Raw genomic sequence first — 23,756 nt, 5'->3', positions numbered from 1 at the left:
ACTTCCAGTCCGCCGATGGCCGTGCTTCCACCGAGTGGAAATCGAAAAATGCAATCGCGCGCGGACGAAAATGACTGAGGCCGAGGGTCGACCGGTCGACCGGTGGATCGGCGGACCGGTCGAAGTGAAGACGGAGAGGACGGACGAAGAGGCGAGACGAGTCGAAGGCGAACCGGTGTCAGAGGCCGCGACGTTGTCGCACTTACGACCGAGCCACGAAAACTGTGACCGACGCGTCGACGACGATGAGAACGACGAACGCGACGGCTACGTCTCGATCGTCGCAAGGGTGGTTTGGTTTATCGACGGAAAGACACGGCGGTTGCTGCGTTGCTGTCGTAGAGGGGAGCGAGGACGGAGATGACGGGCAAGCAGACGGACGGACGGACGGACAGGTAGGGGAGTGCGATTTGACGCGTGCGAGTGTCACTCTGGTCGTTAGATCGCGGTAAGACAATATTTGTCGAGCACCAGCGAGGCCGAGGACGATGCCGAACCATGCTCGTCGGCACGAGTACAATCGAGAACATTCGTTGCGATTTCTGACGAACGGTGAGAACTAAAGCTTTGCTCTTTATTGCGCGTCCGAAAATTAATTATACAGGAACTGTACAGAGAACCGGTCGGTCGATTCGAACGATTCTCGTCGCACTGACGATGGAAGCGCGTACGCACGGCCGGAGAGAGAGAGAGAGAGAGACCCGCTGTGATCGTTTTTCCGCGATCGGTAGAAACGTAGACAGAACCGACAGATATTCCCAGAGATCTTCGATCCCGAAACATTTCGAGCGAAACACGGCATGAAAGTTGGCCACATGGCCGGGCGTCGGTTCCATCCAATTATTTACAAATAATTCAAACAAGTGGCTTTGCACACGCGCATACTATGAGTAACGGTAAATGAATGAATCGCGAGATTACGGAGGAACAAGCATAGGACAAATGAAACGCGCCAACTCGGAAGCAGCGCTCGCGGAATCTCGTGTTTTCTTCGTGCGGCGATAGCCAAGAACAGAGAGAGAGATAGCGAGACAAAGAGAGAGAGAGAGAGACTGAGCAGAGAAAACTCGAGACCGCGTTGCGACTCGCGCGACATTCGTTCGCCCCGTGTTGCGCGGTCGCGTCGTCGCGTCGTCGGTTTATCGATTACGTCGATTACTTCGATCACCATGATGATCACTTCGATCACTTCGATTCTTCGCGAATACAGAGCTCGAGTTACGACGACGCGAGCAACTTGGCGGCCGCGGTGACATGATGTTGGTGATGGTAAGGCGCTTCTTGGCTTCCGTAGTACGTTTGTTGTTGATGCTCGCTGGTGGACACGCCGAGTTGATGAGGATGCTGATAATACGACGAATAAGGTTGACCCACGATTCCGTCGCAGCTCCGCGGTTCCGTCTTGACAGTTGCCACATTGCCGGTCGCCAACAGGGACGTGTGTCCCAAGTACACGGGTCTGTCCGTCGAGCTCGAAGCGCCGCCGCCCGATTTCGACCCGTCGATTTGATGTTGCTGTTGCTGCTGTTGCTGTTGCTGCTGCTGCTGCTGCTGCGACTGCTGCTGTTGGTGTTGTTGCTGCTGACTGCTCTTGAGTTCTACGAACCAGGCGATAAGGCCGATGGTAGCTGTTTGATATTAGAGATGGGCAGGCACCCGAGATATCGGGTTAAAACGGGGTTGGGTATTTTCTTTGGAGATGGGTCGGGATCCGAAATCGAGTCACGAGAATTTTCAGTCGCCCGAATCCTAAGAGCCTATCGGGGAGTGTTTTATAAATCCAGAAATATGTTGCATATTGCGTTTATCGTTACTGCATACTCATTTTAAAATTTCGGGTATCCGAACGTTTTCGGGACCCAATATGATTACCGAGTATCCGAAGGTTTCCCGACCCCACTCAATCAATGGAAAACCCGGTTCGTGACCACGAGTACTCGTACACCTCTATTTGGTATAAGACACGAGCGCAGAAATTCTTACCCGTGGGGGGAGACGAGGCTGTCGAAACGGTGGCGGTTTCGTGATCCCCGGCGGATGGTCTGACGTTTGGCTCCGGCGTTTTCTTCGGCTTTCGTTTTCGCGTTTGTATACCGTCCTTTCGCATAGCCAATGGCCGGTTCACCCCGTGTAGCTTAAAATAGAGGCCGCAAGCGTTGCAAACCGGCTCGCCCTCGTTGTTGCGCCTCCAGAGCGTGGTTGTTCTGGTGCCGCAATTCGTGCAGCAGAGTCCCAGCCGTCTGGTCGCGGTCTGAAACGTCGACTGTCGTTCGACCGATCGATCGAGCGAAGAACGTTGCGGCCGAACGCGACATTGCGGTAGAGGCGGACTTACCAATCTTTTCGAAGGCTTGATCAGCGGTCGATTCATCCCGTTCATCTTGTGATAGAGTCCGCACGCGTTGCACAGATAGTGCCCGGTGCCGTCTCGTCGCCAGAGCGGCGTTGATATGGCGCCGCAGTTGACGCACTCGCGACCCTCGCCGAATTGGAAGTCCATCGCGGTGTCTGAAACAGATCGAAAAACGCGCTCCAGGTTCTGGATACGTCTGGATACTTTCCTCGTCGCGGGCCGGCCGAGGAAACGGGACCGAGAACGAAAATGGGATCGGGATCGCGAGATACACGGCGAATCGACCAACCGACCACTCGACCGCGAGAGTTCGTCTCAAAGATGCCGCTATCGCTTATCCGCTGCAGATGGCCCACCGCGTGGCGGTGTACTCGTCGACCAGGAAAGGAGCTTTTTTTACCGTGCATGCATCGAGTCAGCTTTTCCACCCTGCTCCCATAGTCTGGTTAATGTCTCGCGCGAGTCCCTCGATCTCACTTTATCTCTCCCTCTCGCCTTCCTTTCGAACTTGAACTTTCCGAGAAGATTCCGTTCTCCCATCGCGATAGGAACACGCCAATGGAAAGACTGCGAGTACTAAGGTAGACAGGTAGCCAAGTGGCAGGGTCGACGAAAGGACGACAGCATCTATCGGTTCGATTTCGCGGCGAATGATTTTCGATACGAACCGTAAGGCGATGCTCGTTGAAATCCAGCTCCGTCGTACGCGCGCCACGAAGACATCATGGCAACGTTCTGAGCGTAGAACGGTGCAGCCGCGGCTGCGGCGAGGCTCGAGTGCGGATGTCCGGTGTGCGGGTGTGCCGCGTGTGGATGCGCGTGTCCCGAGTGAGGACCCATCGCTGCGGCTGCGGCCGCGGCCGCGGCGGCGCTCGCCGATCCGCTCGCGTGCCCGGCGAGTGCGTGATGGGCCGCGTACGTTTCCACTCCATGCTGCCAAGACGCCGCAGTCTTCTCCCTTTGGAACAAATCACAGAGCGATTCGAACGTGTTGAAAAAATCCAACGAGAAACCGAAGGAATCCTCGATCGGTATTATCCGGAAATAATGCCTAGTACGAGGGCGGGTGACCGGAGTTCTGCCGTACCAAAGTTATACCTCGGCGAAACTTTAGCTGGCGTCGCTCGATTGCGACGACCATTGCAAAGAGGCACGTTTGGAGAGAGACCCTTCCATTTCAGGATCATCGGAAAAGTGTCGTCGGCAATGTGAGTCGTCGGATCGGAGCTCGACAACTTACCAGGCTGGTGAACCGGAGCCGGGGAACGAGTGATACTGAGCCGCCGCGGCCGCGGCCGCCGCCGCCGTCGCTGCCGATGGAATGGTCGGCCTCGACGAGGGCACGTACACCGGAGCTTGGAGCTGCTGGCCGTGCGGCTGCTGCTGTTGCTGGGATTGTTGCTGGTAATCGGAACTGCCGCCGCCGTACCCGCCGCTTCCGCCCCCGTGGAACATCCTCCCCGAGAGCTAAAACCGCCGCATCTGTTTCGAAGAAATTGGGAAACGTTTGGTTATGGGGTTACGCGAGAGAAATTGCGGCGCGAGTCGCGTGAGCAATCACGCCGTCGTTCAAAAATCCGAAATCCGCGGTCGCCGGATAGTCCGGGCTCGCAGTCGCGAGTGCGAGGAGGACGGGACAACTGGGTTCGCCATCGGTTCGAAGGGCGGTTGTCTTCGTGGCCGTGTCCGAGTCGCTTCTCGGAATACGTTCGAGCCATGGAGAAACGGCAAGAAGAGGAAGAGAGAGAGAGACTTGTCGAAGAAAAGGGCGCCGGTGAACGACGAAGAAGGGAAACGAGAGTGGCCGGTAGGGGCGACGGTGAGCGAAGAAAGACAGAGGAGAGCGAGACAGAGCGCGCAGACGCGTCTCCACCTTCGAGGCGCGACTTGGCTGCGAGCGTAGAATCGGAGATACGGGATAGCGGCCATCGCGGCCACGAATAAGATCCGTGTAGGCGGGACCAAAGCTATGCCGCTGTTGCGGACAACGCGTCTCGAGGCTCTCCGGGCTTGCGGTCTGCGGTCTGCGGTCCGTGGTGCTGCGGTGCCGCGACAAACGCCCGCCACTGCCGCCGACTTTGCCCCCCCGTCTCTATCGACGACGCGACAGATCGATTCCGAACGAGCAAGCTCGTAAACGCGAACCGCTCCGACTTTGCCGCAACACCGTGCATCTCGTTTCGTTCACCGTACAGCCGGACGGTTTCTTCCGTGTCGCTTTGCGGAATTCATCGTTCTCACGATTTCATTTCTGGGTACGGTGTTAGATGTACTTAGGTACAGGTATACGTCTCAGACATTTTTGCGACGCATGCGAGACGGTGAAGAAGAAGAAGAAGGTTCGAACGACGTCTCGGAGAATTTCTTTGATAGGAACCGGTTGGAAGAGTAATCGTGTTTCGGTGTTGGAACTGTGGCGCCGAAACCAAATGAGCATCTGGCGCCAGCTAGACCTCCACGTTTTGGTCTCGCGCTTCGTCGCCTCCTCCTTCTCCTTCTCTTGCTTTAACCGCGGGAAATCGAGGCCTCCCCCCCCTCTCTCTCTCTCTCTCTCTTTCTACCTATCTGTCTTGCACTTAGGTTTTTGACAAAATAACGTCGTTGAAAGAAAAGCGTGATGATACGCGCGGTCAAACCAAGCGACAATTAAGAAATTAGAACGCAGAGGGCAGATTTCTCGATGAATTTATATCATGACTTGGTGAAATGAATTATTGTGTTGGCTAACAAGTCTCTTTTTGTTTATTACATAAGCTTTACGATATATCTAGCCCATAAGCAATCAAAGCAATAAATCGTTGCGCTTTTTGTATTGCCATCTATTAAGAAAAAAGAAAACACAATGACTAATAGATTCGAAGAGTACATCTCGGTCGTCGAACTGACATTTCGAACGAGACATTCGATTCGCCGATGAGCCGCTATTAGACGGCAAACTCTCTAGGCTGTATGTATGTAGATTATAGACTATAGACGGCGCGCGGGACCGTCTACTCGATAGGGGAATCGCTAATGGAAATAACGTTCCCGGTCTTTGGTCGCCCTTTTTTCGTCGGTTCGACTAATCTCTCTCTTATACAGGTTCGGTTGGCTCCGAGCGCGGCTACGCGAGAGACAGGAACAAGACACGCGAGTTGGGAGACGAGAGACGAGAAGTCGAGACGAAACAAGAGTACCGATTCTCTACGAGGCTAATTAATTGCTTCGAACGTCTACCGGTTCTGTTCGAAACTGGCCCGGACGAGTTTCTTTCGGTCTTTTACGAGGCGCTTCCCGTCTCCTCACGGTTCCAGGAGTTTTCGTCCGATCGCCTTCGGAGGGAGCGACGCTGTCTCCGGACAAAGAGGGACGGATGGGTTCGGGGTACGGCGACGGTGTGTTCGGAACTTCGGGTCGGGAAGAGCATTTCGATCGACGCGGCGCGACGGTTAAAGCGCGCCGGTGGTGTCGGTGCTGGACGATTGCTCGATTCCGAGGCGCCACGGCGCCGACCGCGTAGAAGGGTTTCCTTGTAGGCTCGCTCGGACGACGCGCGCACACGCTGGCCCGCGAGCACACCGACACAGCCGCCGACCATCGACGCGATCACGAACGCGACACGCACAGAAACGTCCGCACGGACGCGGACACCGACGCGCGGTCGCGTACACGGGGCCGTCTTCGTGTTTCTTATTCTTCTTTCGGGCCGGCGACTTTATTCCTGTGGGTTCGTGAGAGAGAGAGAGCTGTGCTTTCGAACGTTCGCCGTCCCGTTGTTGTTGGCGACGTCAGACGCGAAACGCGCGACTCTCAACCCCCGACGACCGTAATTCGGCCGCAATCCGCAACTACCGACGCGAAAAGCTAGCAGACGGTGCCGGCGGACGGAAACGGGGAAGGCCGATTCGCGCCTCGGACGCGATCGATCGCAGGAATCGCGAAGGAGCAGCTCGCGATCGTTCATCGTCGGTTATCGCGGACCCGCCTCGCTCGACTCACTCAACTTACCCGGCTCGCTCGGCTCGAGTGAAAATCGCGTGACGCGGCTCTATAAGTTGTCCTCGGTTACGCGTCGAACGAGTTCCGGCTTAGCCGGCGACGAGTCTCGCGACAGCAATGGGACGGGACGCGACGTCTTTTCGCGGAGATCACGCGCTACCACCAGTCGATCCAATAAATCTTTTGTTTTTTTTTCCGTCCCGCTCGATTCGTTCCCGTTTTATTATTCTCGTCGATTCCAGACTTCTGATACGCATCTTCGCCGTATCTTCGACCTCGGTCTGCTGCTTCCTTTCGCTGGGGATCCCGCGACGGATAGAGCGAGAGAGAGAGAGAGAGGCGTCGGGTAGCGCCACGGAAAGAGACGGAGCTAAGGTTTCGGTCCGTAGACAGGAAGAAGCTCCGGATCGGTTTCGATGCGAAGGCTCCTTTCCGCCTGTAACCCGACACCGAAGATGCAAACGAGAGATAAGATTCCTCGGAAATTGCGGGCCGGTCCAGTTTCGGCACGCGCCTCTCGCGCCCCTTCCACCCTACCTACGATGCACCTCGTTCACGGTTATTCGCTCGAATTTGTCGATGCTTCTTTCGGCCGGCTTCATCGGTCTCGCCCGTCGGGCCGTTGCTCCGTTTATTCCGCGTCGCGGATCTCGCGGATGGGACGGTGATATCGGCGTTATCCGTCCGCCGAACAGAGCTTGTTTCGAGTGAGCATCTTTACCGGTTCGCTCGGTCTTTGACACGAATTCTCGCGAATGATGAATATTTAGTTGTGGCTGGGCCACGGTGTATGCTTCGATACCGATGCCTCGGCGTGACCGAGAAGTCGGCGAAACGGCGATGCTGCGAAACCGCGTCGAAGGTAGTAAAGAGAAACCAAAGCAACGGATAGACACGGGGCAACTCGAGGCAAGAGAACTCTTGGTGGTTCGCGAGTCGGAGCTCGAGCTCGAGCGCGAACACGCGAGGAAAGAAAAGAGAAAGGAGGACGGACGCTTGTGTGCCTGCGCGGCAAGGATTTCTGCCGCTCCGATCCTCCGCTGCCACGTGGAAATATTTCCGAGCATTTCGATTCAATTCCGTTTGCAAGGGCTCGGCCGCATCGTGATGCGTACTCGCCAAACCAAGAACGATCCGCGAAACACAAACAACGGAGCGCCGAACGATTTTTGCGTCGCCGTGCCGCGGACGCGCGAACGTCGATTCCACCTAAAAATGGAATACAACTCATGATTAACGATGGAGTCGATAATGATATTATTAACGATATACAGTCGGTTCGATGTCAAAGTACTTAGTTGATAATCGATATCTGTGGCAAAATTTTAGGCACTTGGTATTAATAGCCGGTACCGAAACTTCTTAAAATGCTACTAAACCAATCAAAGTTTCTTCGATACTTTTCGAACGTGTCGATACTCGTTTTATACGTCACGAATTATTAGTACTTATATTTATGTACAATGGTAACTTCCGTTCCAGCCGAACGGGTTCTTTCAAAGGCCGGAGAATTGATTAGTAGAGCAAGAAATCGTTTAAAAGACAGTATCGCGAATGAAATAATATCTCATGATAATATTTTATGATAAAAAGGAATGGGAAGATGATAAATATATATACATGTATTATAAATAGATACATGTATATATAATAATATCGTTATACTATTAATATTGTTACGTTAATATTGTTAATACTAATGAAAAGGTAAAAAATAAACAAAGTATGCACGAGTTTTTATGTTGACGAAACGTTCAATTCGTTTCAAGTACTTAGAAAGTAAAAGCATTTAAAAATCAGATTTTATCGATTTCTATTTCCTTGCGCGCAGCATTAGCATTAATACTTTCATTCTCTGTAAACTAATACTTTCATGTACGTATGCATACACAGGAGAGTGTACTGGTTGCCAGTATTCATGTAAAAGTATCATTCAGGTACCGATATTCCCGTAGAAGTGTCGGTCAGGTATCTTTATTTTAGAGTAAGTATTGACGAGATATCGTTTCTGTTTGATACCTCCGTCTCTGATACAATTCAGTATCCCAGCGAAATTTGTCAACTGGTATCCATACTATCGATATGGTATCAATCTCAACACGACTCGTGACGACTTGAAAATTTGTCTTGTCGATACATAACAAAAAGAAACTTATCTTATTTATCCTTCGTAAATGCACGCGCCATTTCTGTCAAGCAACGACACAATGCCACTATCGATTTCTACTTTTCATTTTTGGTGAAGCCACGAGACTTGTTATTAGACGATCTGATGTTACGCTAAGTATAACATCGTTCATGGTTTTAGTATTTTAGGTATTCATGGCAATAGAACTATGAAACTTTCAGTTATTTTTAGATTTTGCGGTCACAGTAATGTATACCACATTATGTGTACCGCAAGACAAAACTCATTCTTACAGATTTCAAAGAAATTGCGTAGCTATTATCGAAATTGTAGGCTATACCTATCATGAATTTCATCTATCAACTTTCCTACTATCATAAAACTTTTTTTTTTTTTAATTTATTAACACTAAACCTACCAAGTCGGTCGAAATGACCGATTCCACACTTTTTCTTATAAAATTTTTTAGATTATAAAGACTTTTACATAGGAAATTATTAAACGGATATCGCGATTGAAGCATAAATTATAACACAAATGGCAGGAAGTCTAAATAAGTCCAGTTTTGCCATTCTTCTAAAACAAAACGCTTAGCCACTGTTCGAGCTCGGTAGGTTTAGCGTTAACCCTCTATGGCCTCGTCTAACATTTAGGTCACATGCCAATATATCTACATTTTGCCAAATAATTTTAGTATTTTCACAAGACGACATGCACGTCTTCGTTGTATAAAGTCTCTGGAATAACAAAGTAAATGCTCTAGAAAACGGACTTGATATATCAAAGTAAATGCCTTGCAAGTTGTCTGCAGATAGAAATCATCGGAAAAAATTCGGCTGATAGAGCTTATTTGTGATAGAACAGAAACGTGATCATCTTAGTAATTCTAAATTATATTAATCTGTTTAGTTATTAGACAGCATAAACGAGATTGTACGTATTACTCAATAACAAGTCAAACTACATGACAATTTTCTCTTTCATTTTAGTTCGATTCTCGGAGTAAGTCGACGTCGGTTGTCTTTCCTTGTATTTCTAGTTAAGGATAAGGATAAATTTTTCTCATTTTTCATCAGCGAAACAAGAAGAGACGATCAACGCCCGTCGATTTGACGCACACGTGACTCTGACCTAACAAGTTCAAGCGATAATATGATTTCAAGGTGGTCGTGTTCGAACGCAACCAATTTTTTTGCCTCGCAGATTTCCTGTTTTTGGAGCAAAAGTCATCGGATACCCTCGGAATTGTCGGAACATTTACGAAACATTTGTCGAAACGCATTTGGAAGCCCGCGCGCTGTGTTCTCCGACTTCGTCGAAGTTCGGGAATAATGGTGACCACGGTCAGTTTTTATGGTTCATAGAGTCGCAACAATTGGCGCAGGTAATGACGAAGCGACTGTATCGCAATGTTTATACTTTTTTAGTGTCCCGCATTTCGCAATCGGTATCGTTGTCGCGTCGGGAAGCGTGTCTTCTCGCCGCCGCCAGCACCGTCGAGCCCGGCAATAAATTTGAAATGTTTCAGTGAAAACGTTGCGGACAGGAAAGCTCGAGGTGGACAGATAACCGCATCCGGGACGCGATCGTGAGCGGTGCGAGCTATTAGCCGAAACTTGCACGACAAATCGTGCCGAGCCAGCGACGGCTCGACATACTCGGTCGCGTGGTGCGCAAAATTGTTTTCACTTTCGGAAGGAGGTGATCATAGGGACGAGTGGAGTACAGGAGAACTTCGGTCACATTTCTGGCTAGCTCGACGCGAGCACGGTACACAGAAGGTGAATTCTCACCGCGGACAGCTCTGTCGTGAAAGATTCCGACGAATCTTCTAAAAAAGAGAAAAAAACTGTACCGTTCGCCTACCGATGGTAGTGCGGGTCTGCGAGAAGCGGCGGAAGCGAGAAGGAATCCCGGCGGATGTAAAGATTTCGAGATCGAGGAGACCGATATCGTAGGCGGTAGGCGGAGGAGAAGACAGCAGCGGGCGCGTTAATTTCCGCGGGTTGCCGCTTCCACCACGGACGCGAGTCACGAGCGCAGTTTAAACGCGACATCTTATCGTCCAATTATTATTCACCGGTACACGGTTTCTCGGGTTCGGTAGGTGCTCTACCGGGCAACGTTTGACTCGAGAACCAGTCCGCGAGGTGTTCGCGGGAGTCGGCTGTGTACGGCTGCGTTCGCACACGCGTTCGGGTTTCCGCGCGGCCAGACTAAAACGAGATCTCAATCGCGCATACGGAATAACGCGGCGAGATCGTAAGTATCGCAACCGACGACCGTACGTGCATCCATATGTATGCGCGTTGGTTCGTTCGCGTTTGATCGCGTTCGTGCACGCGTGCAACACGGCACCTCGTCGCGCCGCACTGTACCGCGTCGCAGCGCCGCCGCCGCCGCCGCTCTTTCTCTGTTGCCCCGTCTCGAGATACGAGGCGAGTCGAGCCTCGTGTCCGGATTAGGTCGAATTCAACTTCGTTTCCTTCTCTCGACCCGTGCGCGCGCGTTCCCACGCCGACTCGCTGCAACTCGCAACTCGCTTGATCACGAGATTCGCGACCGCGACTGGGACACGGCGCGAGACTTTTCCTAGCGGTGATCCGCGATACCTGTGAACGGAGCGACACGGCGCGGCGGCGGCGGCGGTGACGGCCGCGTCGCCGCCGCCGCCGCTTTTCACCCGTTGCCCGTTTCGTCCAGAAAATCGACGAAATGGGACTAATGAAAAACGAGTGCGATTCGTGACACCCGGTTTGCCTACTTACGCCTACTTCGACCGGTACCACTGGGCCGGTCATGATCGAGAACGGCAACTGGCACGTTCAGACGGACAAAAAGAAAAGAAAAACGGGTGGGAAAAAAAAGAGGAAACGAACGTCACGCGAGGACCGGGGCAGCTCGATGGAAATCGATCGATTTCACCGACGCGACGCGACGCGTCGCGTAGCGCGTCACGAGGTCGAAGTTAAACCGCGCGATCGGGCAGCGTCGCTTCGGAGCGGCGGAGAACACGGAAGGCAACGTTAAAGTCTGGTTAACGCGCGGGTATGCGGGTACCGTTGATAACAGACAAGAGCGACCATTTGTCGCGTCTTAAATATTTATGAATCATAGAGCGGCGAGCCTCGTAGATCCGCATGATTTTTCCCGCCGCGTTCGCCAACCGAGTATAACTTCTCCCGTTCCCGTACTCCCGCTATTCACGAGACTCTAAAGGAGATTTATGCATCCAGCCGGGACCGTCAAGAGAAAAGCTCCCGCACGCGGTTACGCGTGTATGTATAACGTACACAGTTAGAACCGTGTCTCGTTCGCGCATAGGTGTACGTACCGATTCAACCGATTCACGGGTCCAATAGAATCCCAATAATCAACCGAAACCGCTATAACGGCAACGATTTCCGGTCTAGCAGTTTCGCGGCGCGCCACGAACGAAGTATGTACCGCGACGACCAGCGACCGCCACCGATACTTCCCTTTCAGTACCAAAATTCCGTCCGTCGAATAGAAATGATGTGTCGCACTACGGAATGGAAAGTGGATACTCAAAAGCGGCAGAAGAACAGTTTCTGACCGAAGTCGTACGTTTACGTTGAACTTTTTAATTTGTTACGATGAACCATTGCGTGTGTGTGTACTTGTAAATATCGCATGTGTATTTGTTTTCTAAACATTTATAAACAGAAATATAATTTGGAGATACGTGTGTTAAGGTCCTAGCGTCGAACCAATTGACAACTCGTGAACGACGAATTTAGCAAGCGATACGCAGTAAATTATTAAGAGTAAATTAGCGGCAACTATGTTTTCAAAACGAATTACGGATTATGCGATGACACCCCGTAAACGGAATGAAAAGAACTGTATGTGTAAAGTACATTTCGTGTACGAGGTTGTTTCCAGCAGTGCTTTGGCACTTTCGAACGGAGCTTCTGCACCGCTACAGACGCTTCAGTAATTATAACTATCGCTCTAACTATTCACACAAAGAGTTAAGTTTAAATACTGTACAGTTTCATCGATTAAACTACCGAAACACGCTGAATTTGTATTAAAAATCGAGAAAGGATATTGAAATATTAAACGACATGTATGTCAATAAAAATTCATATCACCTGAATAAAGCTTTGCAGTATTACGTGACTAGTACATACTTTCATTCCCATTAGCAAGTGGTTAAATTCAGAAGACAACAGCACTGTAAACAACAATTTTGCATCTAAATTTCTTCAAGATTCGTTACCATCGTTGACACTGTATAGTCGCGTCAATAATTATTAAAAATGGAAATAAATAAACCACGTCGTGATCGAAATGTTCACTTAACAATACCTGCATAATTCTTAGTTTTCCATGTTGTGGACATTTATGATACATTTATCTACCGTTTTCGAGTGTTTGACTCATGGTGCATCCATACGAAAAACCTCCGAATCGTTATCTCGAGAGAGATGGAACGGATTTTCTGGGCAAAGCTTTCGGTTGGACTTCCGTTTTTCCGGTTTTACCGTCGAACACGACTTTCCAATAAGGTTGTCGTCGGCTGTCTGCTGTCGGCGCCTCTGACCTCGCGCGCGTACCTTCGTGGGGCGAGTCTCGTCTAGTCCAGGTATACGCTTTCGACGCAACCCCCATTTACTTTATCTTTCCGGAGTTATCTTTGGCTTTTCCCCAGTCTCTTGGTCGCTCCGTCGCTTCTTCTTCCTGGCCTGCGACCAACGGAACGCGTCGTCCTTCTCTATCCGTTCCGAGGATAGGCGATCGTATAATGGACAGACGGAATCGCGATCGCGACTCCGAAAGCTCGTTAAGCCGATCGCGGACGCCGGATTAGAGACCGTGGATCGTAGAGCGCAACGTTGAAACGCACTACGATCCGTAAAAGGCTTGTCCGCCATTTTGCGTAGACCCTCCATTGCGGTTTCTCGGTTCAACCCCGAATCTATTACGGTCGAGCAGTGCGGCGCGGCGCGGTGCGGACAGCCGGCCGGTCGGCCGACTCTAACTGTCCATTATAGCGAGCCATCTCGTCATTAGTTCCCCCATCAAGCCAGACCTCTTCGATAGCAGGCAGGGGGTCGTCGGTTTATGGGCTCTCGACGCCTCATACCTTCCAGCCTCGATTTCCTCGACGGCTCCATGGCTCGACGATTCAATGATTTGACAATTCAACGGCCCGGCGATTCGATGATTCGACAATTAACCGGCCCGACGATTCGATGATTCGACTATTAAACGGCCCGACGATTCGATGATTCGACTATTAAACGGCTCGACGATTCGATGATTTGACTATTAAACGGCCCGACGATTCGATGATTTGACTATTAAACAGCCCGACGATTCGATGATTTGACTATTAAACGGCCCGACGATTCGGTGATTTGACTATTAAACGGCTCGACGATTCGATGATTTGACAATTAACCGGCCCGACAAATCAACGATTCGACAACTCGACAACTCATTGGCGCGATCATTCAATGACTTGACAGCTCGACGACTGGAAGTGTTTCATGATTCAATGGATCGACGATTCGACAATTTGAAGACTCGATGATTCGAGAACTGTGTGAACATCGACGAACTCAACGATGCAACGACTCGATGATTTGAAAACTCGACAATTCCACGACTAGATAGGCTGCGATAATTCCAAGATTCGCTTCTCCAATAACTCAGCAATTTGACAATTAAGCGGTTCGATAATTCAATGACTCGACGATTCGACGATTCAACGGCTTGACGATTCAACGGCTCGACGATTCGACGTCGCAGTCATTGTCTCCGGGTCGTCGTGAAACTCGATCGACCGGCCGAATCTAGTTGCGGTTCCGAATTCTCGCGACCGCTTATCGAATCCTCATCAATTCGCGGAAACGGCAGAACTTCCATTCGAGTATCCTTGCCCCTTTCGCTCGGCTTTTTTTCCCCTGTATGCGATGGTCGTTGGTCGTCTCCCGATGGCTGTTGTCGGGACCGGGAATCCGCGTAATTATAATATAAACCTCGCCGCGCCTTGTCGTCTCCCGTGTCCGTCCGCGATTCCTTTTCGTGTCCACTTCCTTCGGGAACAAGGTATCCGTTGGCCGCAGCCAGCCGTTCCCAACCCTATCCGAAGGAGAGGTCGCCTCGATTCCGGAAAGCGATCCGCGGGCTCCTCGTTTCGCATTCCCCCGGTCGAGATGTCGGTTTCGCGGACAAAATTGTTAAGTCGCGGCCCTTTCGGGCTCGTTTGAGTAGGAAAAGGAACCAGAGGTGGGACGGGGACCGATAGGGACCGAGGGGGTGCGATGGGCTGCCTCGGTTCGCTTCGCCTCGCCTGCCTCGTCGTCCCGCCACGTCTCGCCTTGCGTCGCGTCGCGTCGCGTCTCGTCGGTTGAGAAGCACGGTCGGTGTATCGGCAGGCCGTTGTCTCTACATATACTCCTCTCGGGCGCTCGATCACCACCAACACGCCCGTACGATCCGATTCGATTCGCGTATACGGCCACACCGACACGGGATGCATACACGGACGGGCGGCCGACCAGCCGCCCGTCCAGCCGTTCAGCCGTTCAGTCGTTCGGCCGTTCAGCCGTTCAACCGTCGAGCCGTGTCCAGCCGTGTCCAGCCGGCCAGCCGGCCGGCCGGCCGGCCGGTCGACCTGCTAGCCGGTCGAACGGCCGCATAATATGCTCGTATCACGGCGTTAAAGTTCCCTTAAAAGCGGCTGACAATTTTTCCGGGCCGCGTTCGCGTTGCCCGTTTTTCTGCTCGCGCTGCCCGCGTATCGCGCTCGAATCGAAACGGATGATTCCGTATTGTCCCCGCGAAGGACCCGGCGAAGAACCAGAAGTCACCAGACCCGGCCGCGTTCCGCAAAAGACACCGAACGATCGATCGATTGCGCGGCAATTAACCGAGTTTGTTATTCGGATGACGGGGGACCGGAGGGGTTCGCGGTGCGACGGGGCGCGGCGCGGCGCGCACTTTGGACCGGTTCTGCGTCGTTCGCACGGCGCGTCCGCGGAATATCCGGGTTTTATCCCGGCCCGTCCGCGAGCATCCGGGAATCACGACCGGACGGCCGCGGTTGCGACGCGCGATCCGAAACGATTTTCCGAGGCGGGTGGATCGAGACCTCTGTCCAAGGGAAATGAGTCGAACGCTCCGTGCGATTGGCCTGGCCGTAAGTAGTCGCGGGTCCGAAGGCCGGGGACCCAGAGACCGGTAGCTGCTAGCTGCGTAAAGGAACGTATGGGACGCGCGCGCGATCCAATTATCCGGTCGGTCTCCGAGGAGATCGCGGTCGCGGTTATCATAAATCAAGATTAACGGTCGCGAAGATTTTCGCCGTACAACCGGTTGCGCGGTTCGATTTTTAAAGCCCGAATATCCGCGTTCGGTGTCCGTCCCGGCTCGAGAACGCTGGGACAGGCACACGGGAGTTCCGCGTGGCCCGATAAACGCGGAACGAAAAACCAGGGGAACGGAGCAAAAGAAAATGATCGATTAACACCGATGCGTTAGCGAGTTAAACGTATTCGCGATTACGCGATAATTTATCATTTTTTCCGTGGGGGCAAACTGGTTTCTTCGTTCAGGTGAAAAAGGGAGAAACTTCCTGTTCATCGAGATCCGACGCGAGCGCGAACGCGAACGGTTTCGCGCGGATCGAAGATTTTCGATCGTCGATCTGGGCAGGTCTCTCGCGCGCGCGTTCGCGCGTACGAGCGCCCGCGCGCATCGTCCACCGATCTCGGATATAAACCGGTCACCGACCGGACTCGAACGAGTTACGATAAATCGTGAGTAACGGCCGACTGGAAGGATTCGCTGCCGGGTTCGCGTTAATTTTCTGTTTGTTTTCCAATTAACTTTGAGAACGCGCCGTTCTGCCAGCGTGCCGGCCGCGACCGTTCCTTCGTTCACTCGCGCGTGACCGCAACGCCGCGAGTTTCTCAGGATTATAATTCCGGCTCGTTTCGAGGATCGGCTCGCGGCTCGATAAATTCAATAATTAAGATACAAGAGAGGTTAAGCGGATAATATTGCAAATGCCCGCGTTGTCCCGGCATCGGTTTTGACGCGATTCCCGACGTGCGCGCGTCGTCTCCGTTTACGCCGGAAACTCTCGAACACGCTCGCCGTTTAAAAAGCAAGCGGCTTCGCTTCAATCGTGGCGCGTCGTTCGTACCACCGGCAATTTCCGCGGTCGAGACGTTTTAAAAGGGTGGCGACTGGCGCGGTATATACATACGTTTGAATCGGAGTCCGCGATCGGGCCCCTCGGCCCGAGATCTAGATCGAAACCGGTCAAGCTCCAGACCTCTGCGCGTATACACCGATCGCGGTATAGCTCCGGTCGCAGGAATAAATCGCCGGCGTGTGTAGCGCGAGCGAGAAGATCCTCGCGGACCTGGACGACGCGGCGATACCTTTCCCTTTATCGTCCAATTAACGATAAAGATTCGTTGCGTCTATTCGAACTCGAATCTAACCGAACCGGACCGGACCGGACCGGACCGGACCGGACCGGACTCGACCGGAATTGCCCGTAGCGGGCCGAGACGTTACGATTATTGTAGCGACTAGATACGACCGCGATTTTATCGGTCTTCCACGATATTCTCGAACCGCGGCAATTCGCGCGAAACCATCGACTCCGCCGTTTCTCAACATCGGCTCGCGCAGCAGCGGAACGTACAACGAGTGCCGCGACTCCTTAGAACCGCTTCCACGCGAACGCAAAGAAAAAGCCGGGGCCCCAATCGTGCCTATTCGCTCGTCGCGTGTCAATTTTTACGAAATCCCGACTGGATCGGCCGGCCAGACGCTCGTTTGGCGTTCGACGTCCGCGCACTCGACACTCTACACACTCCAGCGGGCGACCAAGGCCGATTTTACCGTTAATCGGGTTACGCAATCGCGATGTATCGAAGCTAGGCACGCGACGCGCGACCCGATGCGCGGGCACGGCGAAAATCGTTTGCCGGGCCCGCGGCCCGCCGAATAGAGTTCCTCTCTCCCTCGAACGGATCGAGTCGATGTGTGTTTTTTTCGAAACGACCCGCGACCACGCGCTTCGGACGCGATCACGATCACGGTCGCGGGCGAAAGGGCGGCGCGGCGTGGTCGCGGGTGCGGTACAAACGTTCGCTCCGCGAGGAGACGCGCATCGCGTTTGCTCGCGTGTTCGCGATATCTCTGGTATGCAAACCGATACGTGTTTTATCGTATCGTAATTTTCACGGACTGATTTAAACTATCGCTAAACTTGAAAGAGCGAGAGACAGCGGGAGAGAATGAGTAAATGAGTGGGTGAGTACGTGAGTGAGTGAGTGAGTGACAAAGACACAGGGAGAGATAGAGGGCGAGGGAGGGAGAGAGAGAGAGAGAGGGGGGGGGGAGGGGGGGGGGGAAGGAAGGAGCAGAGGAAGACATGTTGGGATATTGAATGATTCACCCTAATTGTTCTCCTCCGGTCATCTCGTTTGTAGTTGCGCTTGCGATTCATTGTCGCGTTTCGTTCTCGTCGAGATCCGCGCAGGTCGCCTTCTCGCCCGTGCGAATTTTCCGGAACGAAAGGGAAGGGAAGGGAACGGAACGAAATGAATGGAAACGAAAAGACACCGACGTGCGATCGCTTGCAATGGACGATCCGCGGCGGGACTTAATGGTGCTTGTAATCGGCAGGCAGGGAAAATGCCTTGGGCGTTCTTGCTCTCGCTCGCGTCTCCCGCGGTCGGACAGCCCGAGAAGAAGAGCGCAATTAGCGGCTGGCTATAATTTAAGCCGGCTCGATTAATGCATCTGCCTTGGCGACGAGGTCGGCCCGCGCGGTGCTCCCCGATAGGCGAGCTCTGCGCTCCGTGCCGCGCCGCGCCGCACCGCACCGCTCGACGCCGCTCCGCTTCGCGTCGTAGCCGTGCCGCGCATTTGGTCAGACCCCTCGCCGGTAATTAACGCCGCGATACGTCGTCGGTAGGTTCGTTAAACCAGACTCTGCTCGGCTCCTGGATTTTTAATCTGTTCGCCGTCGTTTCGTTCCCGGACGAGACAGCCCGACGCGATTCTCGGTCCGCTCGCAACTATTTGCCTCCACTCCGATTATTCGTGGGAGATAACCGACGTTCAACGATCGCCAATCGAGTCGAAGCGGTATCGCGCGGTTTCGCCGCGGTCTCTCCGCCTCTATTTCCACGTATCTGCCTACTTTCTCGACTCGTCGACTGCCTGAACCAAAGAATTGTGTCTTGATCTCCAGCCGACGCGTGCTCTCATTGTTGTTGTTGTTGTTGTTATTGTTACTACTCGACGCAAATGTGTTGAGGTACACGGTGCAATTTTATCGCGGACTCCGGATTGGAACTGTTCAGGCGTGGATACAAAACAAAATCCGGCCCGACGACCAGCGGCTTTTCTCGAGTAGATTCAAGTTGGGTCGAGTCGCGCGTCGAGTCGGGACGGCGGCGGACGAGAACGAGCCAAGGAAGGACCGCGCGGATCTCGGGAGTCGCTATGCAACACTCCCGAGCATTCGACTCGCGGTGTGTGCCACGTTTGTCCGTGTGCCGGTGCGCGCCAGCGTGGCCGCGTGGCCGTGTGCGTGTGGGTGCACGCGAGCACGCTAGCATTCACGCAAAGAAGGTGTTTGCATTGGCCTAGTGGCGAGGCGTTCGCAGCTTAAATTAATTACCTCGTCCTCCGATGTAACGGGTCTTTGGCCGACGCGCGCGCAAACTCGCCGCCGCGATCGCTCTATACGATTTTATTGGATTTTAGTCCGAATCCCGTCTAACGCGTTCGCGTTTTTGGCGACGCTTTATTTCTCCGCGATCCGTGGTGCAAGGTACAGCCTCGATCGCGTAGGATCCGGAACGTTGTACGCGATTGGACGCGATTGCACGCGATTTCACGCGATTTCACGGGAATATCGGTGCCGGCCGAACTGCCGTCTCCACCAACCGCTTCGCCACGAAGCTATCGACGGAGTGGTCCATCCCGCATACAAGCTTTCGCGTAGCATTATCCGGTCCGCGGAGGAGGGACAGGAGGAGAAGACCGAACAACTCCGACGGCGCCGTGGTCTCCTCCGAGTTTAGAGAATCGGCGTGGCCCCGTCGTCCAGAAGGATCCAGACGGATCCGGCCGAAAACTCGCGTGATAAATTACACGGCTCCTCCTATTTGTGATCTCGAACGAGCCGAGAGATCGTTTCAGATCTTATCGATTCGACGGCAGACAGCGTGGCAACGTCATTATTACGAGAACCCGTGGCGATGGTTATCGATTCGTAAAAGCATTAACGATCGTTTTACGATGCTCGATAAACACGACATTCGATAAATGCGTATCGTACCGAAAGCGAACGTCAATAAAAATATCTGTCCGATACGCGAAATCGCCATTACGGTAAATTAAACGCGGCCTGCGCTTGCCAGCTACACGCTCGCCGCCGCACGGACGCAGCGTCGCGTCGCGTCGCGTCGCGACGGTAATTTTTCCGCGACGCGCCAGCAACGATGGGAACAACGCACGCCGCTTTGATACCGATCGTTCACAATATTTGAAACGAACCGCAGGTACTTAGGAGGAACGCGTCCCATAGGGCCGGCGGGAAGAAAAACGAGTCGAAGCACCGCGACAAAGAAGAGGGACATACTTTCCCCGGGAACAAGACGAGGCGCCGGGCGACAACCAATTAGGCCTAAAAACCGGACGGACGTTCTCGTAGGACGATGCCGCCGCCGCCGTCGCCGCCGCCGCTGCAGCCGTCCCTGCTGTCTTCGTCGGTGTCGTCTCTTTCGGCGCGGAGCGGCGTCTGGTCTAGTTGCGACGAGGAGAGAAAAGCAAAGCGGCGCAGCGTCGAGACGGAACTTGAATGAAAAACCACTCGAGATTCGGCCCCTTTGCGGTGTGCTGGGCCCCCTCGAGTAGATACAATTTCAAGAGCGACACGCATAGAACATGAAAGCGGCTGCGGGACTTTCACGGACGGACGAACTTGCTCGACGGCCGTGTCTTCCTTTCTCTGATTTTCCAATTTTCCAATTTTCCAATATTCCAGTTTTCCAATATTCCAGTTCTCCAATATTCCAGTTTTCCGTCCGCTTCGACCACCGAAAACGACGAGAGAGCAGCATCGTTCGCTTGTCGGCGTCGCGTACGACGGGCCGCCGCGTTCTTTCGCTCGCTCGCTCGCTCGCTTCACTCGCTCGACGACCAGAACCGGAACTTATTCGTATCGAGTGGTCCGCGCGATACGTTATCGCGGTCGCTTCGCATCCGTTTAAAAGTCTCCGCGTGCTCGCTGCCAGATCCGCGCCAAGCTCTTTTACTTTCTCGTACTCCCGGACTCGACAATAATTTTTCTAGATTCGGCTCGAAACTAGATCCGTTGCCTGTGCCGTCGCCCGACGCCCGGATTTCGTTCGGTGTTTATTTGCCCGAGATTAACTCTCGTGCTCGTCGCGTGCGCTGTCCGAGATCTGTTTGCGCCCGCGTAAACGCGAGAACGCGAAAAACGAGTAGACGAAACGTCTATCTGGCACGGCTTGGAGCGAGAGTCGCGCATATAATTCTGTGATCGCAAGAAACAACGCCGGGTGTCACATTGTCTTCACATACGAGATATCGTCGCTTAATATTCTGATCGCTAACGCTATAGTGTTTCAAAAAGCATAATTATTATCGTTATTATATGTTGATAAAAGAGCTGGTAGCGAGTTGTGCACGGTAATAGCTTGTAAATAGAAGCAAGACGTTATATGGATTATGTGCTTGCATTGGTGATAAAATAATGGAATTGACGTTCAAAGGTTGGCAAGGAAACGGTAAAAAAAGAGAACGTCTTCATTACGTAGCCATGTTCCGATTCGACATTGTAAACACGGGATCGCTATCTAGATCCAGGCGTTTCTGTCGATGCATAGAAATTGATCTGTTCAACTGAAGACGCACGATCAATGCCATTGTTAATTCAATTAAAGACGAAAATTGTCATCCAATCTTTCTCAGTCTATATAATTTGTTTCCGCGATGCTTCTTCTACATCCTAAATTCTACAAATCGATTGGTTTATTTTAAAATCATGTTCCCCCGAGCTTACATGGAATGCTACGGTTCGATTAATTGCAATTGGAACTTTTTGAAACTCTGAGACGCGGCGTTTTCCCCGACAACCGCGGAATTGTTCGTTCGTCGCCGCCGCCGCGTAATCGTTGCCTCGGAAAACATACAGATCCTCCGAGGGATACAACGTGTGACCGTTACGAACAGAATGGCGGTGCCGGCATGATTCGATACACCGGAACGGGCACGGCACGCGTTCCCTGTACGACGACAAATAATCGCCGCGTCCTTGCGTTCTCGTTGTTCCGCGCGCGAAGATTATTTATCCCGATTCGTACACGACGAGACTTGGGAAGCAACGAGGAAAAGGGCCGCATCGGTCGACGATCGTGGCCAGGCCGACGCCGATACCGACGATGAGAAAGCGCAGCATGGTCCGACGCTTTTCGCACGCACCACGTACCACTACCGGTCGTTAACGTTATCTCGTGTTAATTCGTAACGATAACCGGGCACCAAGTATCGAGCACCGAGCACCGAGATAACGACCCGTATTCTTTCGGCGAAATAGCTCGCAATCGTCCCGGCTTACGCATCGTCGACCATCCACCGTCGTTCGTTGGTTAACGGCTCCGTTTCTTGCCGTTTCTCTGCCGGTTCTTTGCTGAGAACGACGTGACGGGACAAGCGCCGATTTCGTTAGCTCGCATATCTCGGCGAGCGTCCGACTTCGGCTAATAATCGATCGCGAACCGTTCGATAAGCGTTCAACAGCGTGAGATACGCTCGCATCTATTTACTTACGCGTGATCAATCGTTGACACCGAGCATCCGAGGGTTCTGGAGCAGCGTAAATTCGGTCTTCCTCCGATCGATCGAGAAGCGAACAACAATCGTCCGAAGGGTCGTTTTCGATCGTCGAGTTCGATCGGTTCCTCCACTTTCTGGATCACACTGTTCGTTCACTCGCGACCACGATCGATTTCGACTCGGTCTCCTCTACCGACTTTAGACGCGACAATTCGCCTGGTCGGTGATCTCTGTTTAAAATCGGGTCAGTCGATCCGCAGCGACGTCGATGCCTGACATTCCTCCGGTACGCACTGGCCGTTTGCCTGGACGGTTCGCGGGCCGCACTTGCTTTCTTCTAACACTTCAACGCATCGTCCGCCTGTATCCGTTTTCTGCTCACCGTGGTCGCATTCGTGGTCGTAGCAGTTGTCGTCGACGGCTGCGACGATGGCACTGCGCTTCAAAAGGGGGTTAGAACGCGAGGCGCGGACGAGACGCGGGTCGATGTTGGAAATATCGCTGACAGAATCGCGCACATCCGACTGTTACGGAATAAGGAGAACGCGAAGCCGGGCGAGCGCGCCGCGAGGAAAGACGAACACAGCGGAACGGCGAGGAAGAGAAAGCGCGAGGGTGCGGGACGAGACCCGAGCGAGACTACTTCTCGAACGCGGTGCAACCGGTGACTGCGGCTTTGAAACTGCCCTGGACAGTCACCTCTTCGGCTGGTCGGGGGCCGACGGGGGCCGACGGGGGCCGACCGGCACCAGCGGGGAGAGAGGGGACAGGCGATGGAGTCGCTCTCGAAGGCGAACACGAAGGCGAACACGGAGGCGAACACGAAGGCGAACACGAAGGCGAACACGAAAGCGATCGCGAAGGCGGAGGCAACCGCAGGAGGCGGTAGCAACCGCGGAGTCTACGGGATCGGAGGGGGCGGCGGGGTCCGAGGGGTCGTAGGAGGCGGTGGCGGAGGCAAACCACGGAACGGTCCGGACCGGAACGGGCCGGGCTGGATCCAGAGGATCGCGGCGATCGACGCAACCCGCGAACTATCGTCGACAGACTACGATCCGGCGAGAGCCTCGCGCGAGCGAGAAGGACGATCGAAAAGGTTTCCGAGATGGTAGGGATGGGGAAACGCGACGCGATTGGGCGGTCCGAGGCGGTGCACCGCGCGAAGCGACGATCCCGGCGGGCGGAGCTTCCTCACCCACGGCCGCGAAGGGCGCCGCTTCCCGCTTCACTCTTTCCCCGTCCCAAAAAGCTTCGCTAGCCCCCCGAGGTTTCAATAATTATTTCTCTTACTCTCGAACTGTGTATTCGGATCTGTTCGGTTCTCTTGTATATTGTCGTCGGCACTGTCGAATTCTCCAACGTATCTCTTCATCAGAAAGAGCAGCGTCTAAGTACCTCGACTCCTTGCAATGATTTACGAGATTCCGG

General features: G+C 53.1%; 1 protein-coding gene across 2 annotated transcripts; it reads right to left on the bottom strand.

Annotated features, from left to right (window-relative positions):
* Positions 1-548: 548 nt before the first annotated feature.
* Positions 549-23,141, bottom strand: LOC144471723 (uncharacterized). 2 transcript variants are annotated; one of them, XM_078184043.1, is made up of 6 exons: positions 22,323-23,141; positions 3,594-3,835; positions 3,022-3,311; positions 2,336-2,508; positions 1,984-2,263; positions 549-1,598 (listed from the first exon to the last, which is right to left on the bottom strand). In XM_078184043.1, exons 2-6 carry the CDS (start codon positions 3,806-3,808, stop codon positions 1,219-1,221), a joined length of 1,338 nt encoding a protein of 445 aa, XP_078040169.1. In that variant the 5' UTR covers positions 3,809-3,835; positions 22,323-23,141; the 3' UTR covers positions 549-1,218. The 2 variants fall into 2 exon arrangements, with proteins under 2 accessions (XP_078040169.1, XP_078040170.1); XM_078184044.1 differs by having other exon boundaries at positions 1,984-2,251.
* Between the last annotated feature and the right edge of the window lie 615 nt (positions 23,142-23,756).

Source organism: Augochlora pura, chromosome 6, assembly GCF_028453695.1.
Source record: "Augochlora pura isolate Apur16 chromosome 6, APUR_v2.2.1, whole genome shotgun sequence".
In the NCBI taxonomy this organism is placed as follows: domain Eukaryota; kingdom Metazoa; phylum Arthropoda; class Insecta; order Hymenoptera; family Halictidae; genus Augochlora; species Augochlora pura.
Note: the sequence above shows the minus strand (reverse complement) of the source record. Positions and strands in the feature narration are given on the sequence as shown.

Bases quoted from the DNA above. Each gene is read 5' to 3' on its own strand.
- LOC144471723 (XM_078184043.1), bottom strand. From the start codon at position 3,808: ATGTTCCACGGGGGCGGAAGCGGCGGGTACGGCGGCGGCAGTTCCGAT. The intron at 2,264-2,335 runs GTAAGTCCGCCT...GTCGAACGACAG, and splicing joins TCAAGCCTTCGAAAAGATTG to TCGACGTTTCAGACCGCGAC. The intron at 1,599-1,983 runs GTAAGAATTTCT...CCTGGTTCGTAG, and splicing joins AGCCTCGTCTCCCCCCACGG to AACTCAAGAGCAGTCAGCAG.